Raw genomic sequence first — 2,254 nt, 5'->3', positions numbered from 1 at the left:
CCGAGGTACGAAGCTGCTTTGGATTCGAGGATTCGGGAATCCCACAGGGTGATGGCGAGGGGTTGGGAAGAGCGGATTCTGGGGTAGTGGAATGTGATGAGTTGGGATTTGGATGGATTGGGTTTGATCCGCCATCTTCTCATCCAGGACTCCAAGGTGCGGCTGCAGTCTTGGAGCTTCCTGATAGCGATGGGGGCGATTCGGTGAGAGGACCAGATGACAGTGTCGTCGGCGTACTGTTGGATGTGTGACTGCGGTTGAGCCGGGGTAGGAATGTCGGAGCAGAAGATGTTGAAGAGGATTGGGGAGAGGATGGCTCCTTGCAGGACACCGGCATTGATTATGAAAGGGGTTGAGGAGGCTTTGTCGATTTTAATTGATATGGATCTGTTGAGGAGGAAGCTTTGCAGAAAGTTAGTGAGGTAGTCAGGAAAATTGAGGTGGACTAGTTTGTGGATCAGGCCACTGTGCCACACTGTGTCAAANATGGCGTGTTGGGTGGATGTGTGGTTAGTGAAACCATATTGGTGAGTTGGGATGATGTTGTTGGAGGTACAGTGTGTGAGGATTCAATTCCCAAAATCCGGATCCTTCTCCAGAAATCATCTTCGAATTCCATTCACTTATGTTCTCCACGGTTATTCAGAACTCCCCCAAAATCAAAATAACATAAATGTTTAAAATTAGATTGTTTTTACTTATAATTCTTTCACGTTTCAATTGTTTTACTTAATTTTCCTTATTATTTCTTCATGTTAATAAAGTTACATCAGTCACAAAAGAAATGTGAATTCAAATAAAAAACATCTTTAAATTTATATAAGATTTCTATGAATAATTTTAAATTTTGTAATTTGATGATGTTGTATCAATGAAATATTTTCTATAATCTAAACAAATCGCAGTGTATTTCATCAAATTGATTATTTTTTTTACAAAATATTTTCATAATTTGAAAAAGTTTAATTGGTTAACATAATGAAAACTAACCAATTAAAACTTATAAATGTACTACTTAGATTAATTGCAAATAGTTATTTTGAAAAATATGGAATATCTAAAGACAAAAAAGTAAACCAATAAATAATAATGGTTTAGTGGTTTAGTGGTTGGATGGTTTAAAAGTGTGACGATTTTTTTGTTGAAATAATTTAATATAAACGTTTAAACTATTATTGAACTATAATAATCTTAAATGATTAATTTATGAAATTTCATTAAAATTGTATAAAGTTTTCTTACTAATACAAAGGAAATTAAACGTACATCAATTATTTTTTTAATGTTTAAAGGATTATTGAAATAATTACTGTTTTTCATTAATTTCATTGTCATTTTTTATAATTCTCAATTGTTATTTTGATTAGTATAGAATTTTTTATTGATAATAATTGATACAATATTTTTGATGGATAAAATAATTACTATTTCTTGAAAAGAAGGAGAAGAAAGGCAAAATCAAAGAAGAGGAAGACAAGTTAACGGAAGAAGATGCGAGACAAATCGAAGAGAATTTATCACAAACTGGGGAAAAGTTTATAAGTAAGAGAAGGCTAAAAAGATGAAGGAATTAGCAGACATGGCTATACAAATAGAATAAAATTTGTTCGATAATTAATTAGTAGATAGGCATTTCTTGTAAATTTGAATTGAATTTTGAATTTTTTTCTGTTTAATGAATATTTTTAATCATATTAACAAATATCACTTTTTATAAATGTTAATAGATGGCGTTTCAGAAAAAAATGTTAATATCTTTTATATTACTCTTATTGCTTAGGGTGCAATTATTTCTGAAAATGTACATACCCCTACAGGTAATAAGGCAATAAAAAAGGTATCAGTTGTATTTGAGAGATTAGTATAAAATAAGAGCTTTGCAAATAGTTTAGCACAGTTTATCGCAAACATTCGTTGGAGTAACAACAACAGCCAAATACTTAAAATGTATATTCACAAAGAAGTTAGATCAATCCAAGGAAGAATTGAAGAGTATGTAGATGGTGAAAATAGAAACTATTTGCAGGATGTAGCAATGGTGAGACAATTACAGATGTTAAATAATATCGTATTGAATCAAAATGGTAAAATAGTGGCAGAAACGGTTAAATTTGTGGACGAGTTATGTGAGAAAACCTACGGTATTATTCAAAAGACAGCATTCGAAGTCCTCAGAGAACTTGTTTTCAAAAAAGAAGGTTTCAATAATATCAGGGAACGAATCAAGCGGGTTATGTCTACTGACAATCATAAA

At 32.0% G+C, this 2,254-nt stretch overlaps 1 protein-coding gene across 1 annotated transcript in view; it reads left to right on the top strand.

Moving 5' to 3' along the window:
• The first annotated feature begins 273 nt into the window (after window positions 1-273).
• The window catches only part of LOC108569073 (vicilin-like seed storage protein At2g18540), a 2,485-nt gene continuing 504 nt past the window's right edge, over window positions 274-2,254 (top strand). Inside the window, exons 1-2 of the mRNA XM_017930465.1 lie at window positions 274-413; window positions 1,888-2,230. Coding sequence (XP_017785954.1) covers window positions 274-413; window positions 1,888-2,230 — 483 coding nt within the window. The remainder of the gene's footprint in view (window positions 414-1,887; window positions 2,231-2,254) is intronic.

This window comes from Nicrophorus vespilloides, unplaced genomic scaffold (genome assembly GCF_001412225.1).
Source record: "Nicrophorus vespilloides isolate i.1.1-1 unplaced genomic scaffold, Nicve_v1.0, whole genome shotgun sequence".
Lineage (NCBI taxonomy): Eukaryota > Metazoa > Arthropoda > Insecta > Coleoptera > Silphidae > Nicrophorus > Nicrophorus vespilloides.
Note: the sequence above shows the minus strand (reverse complement) of the source record. Positions and strands in the feature narration are given on the sequence as shown.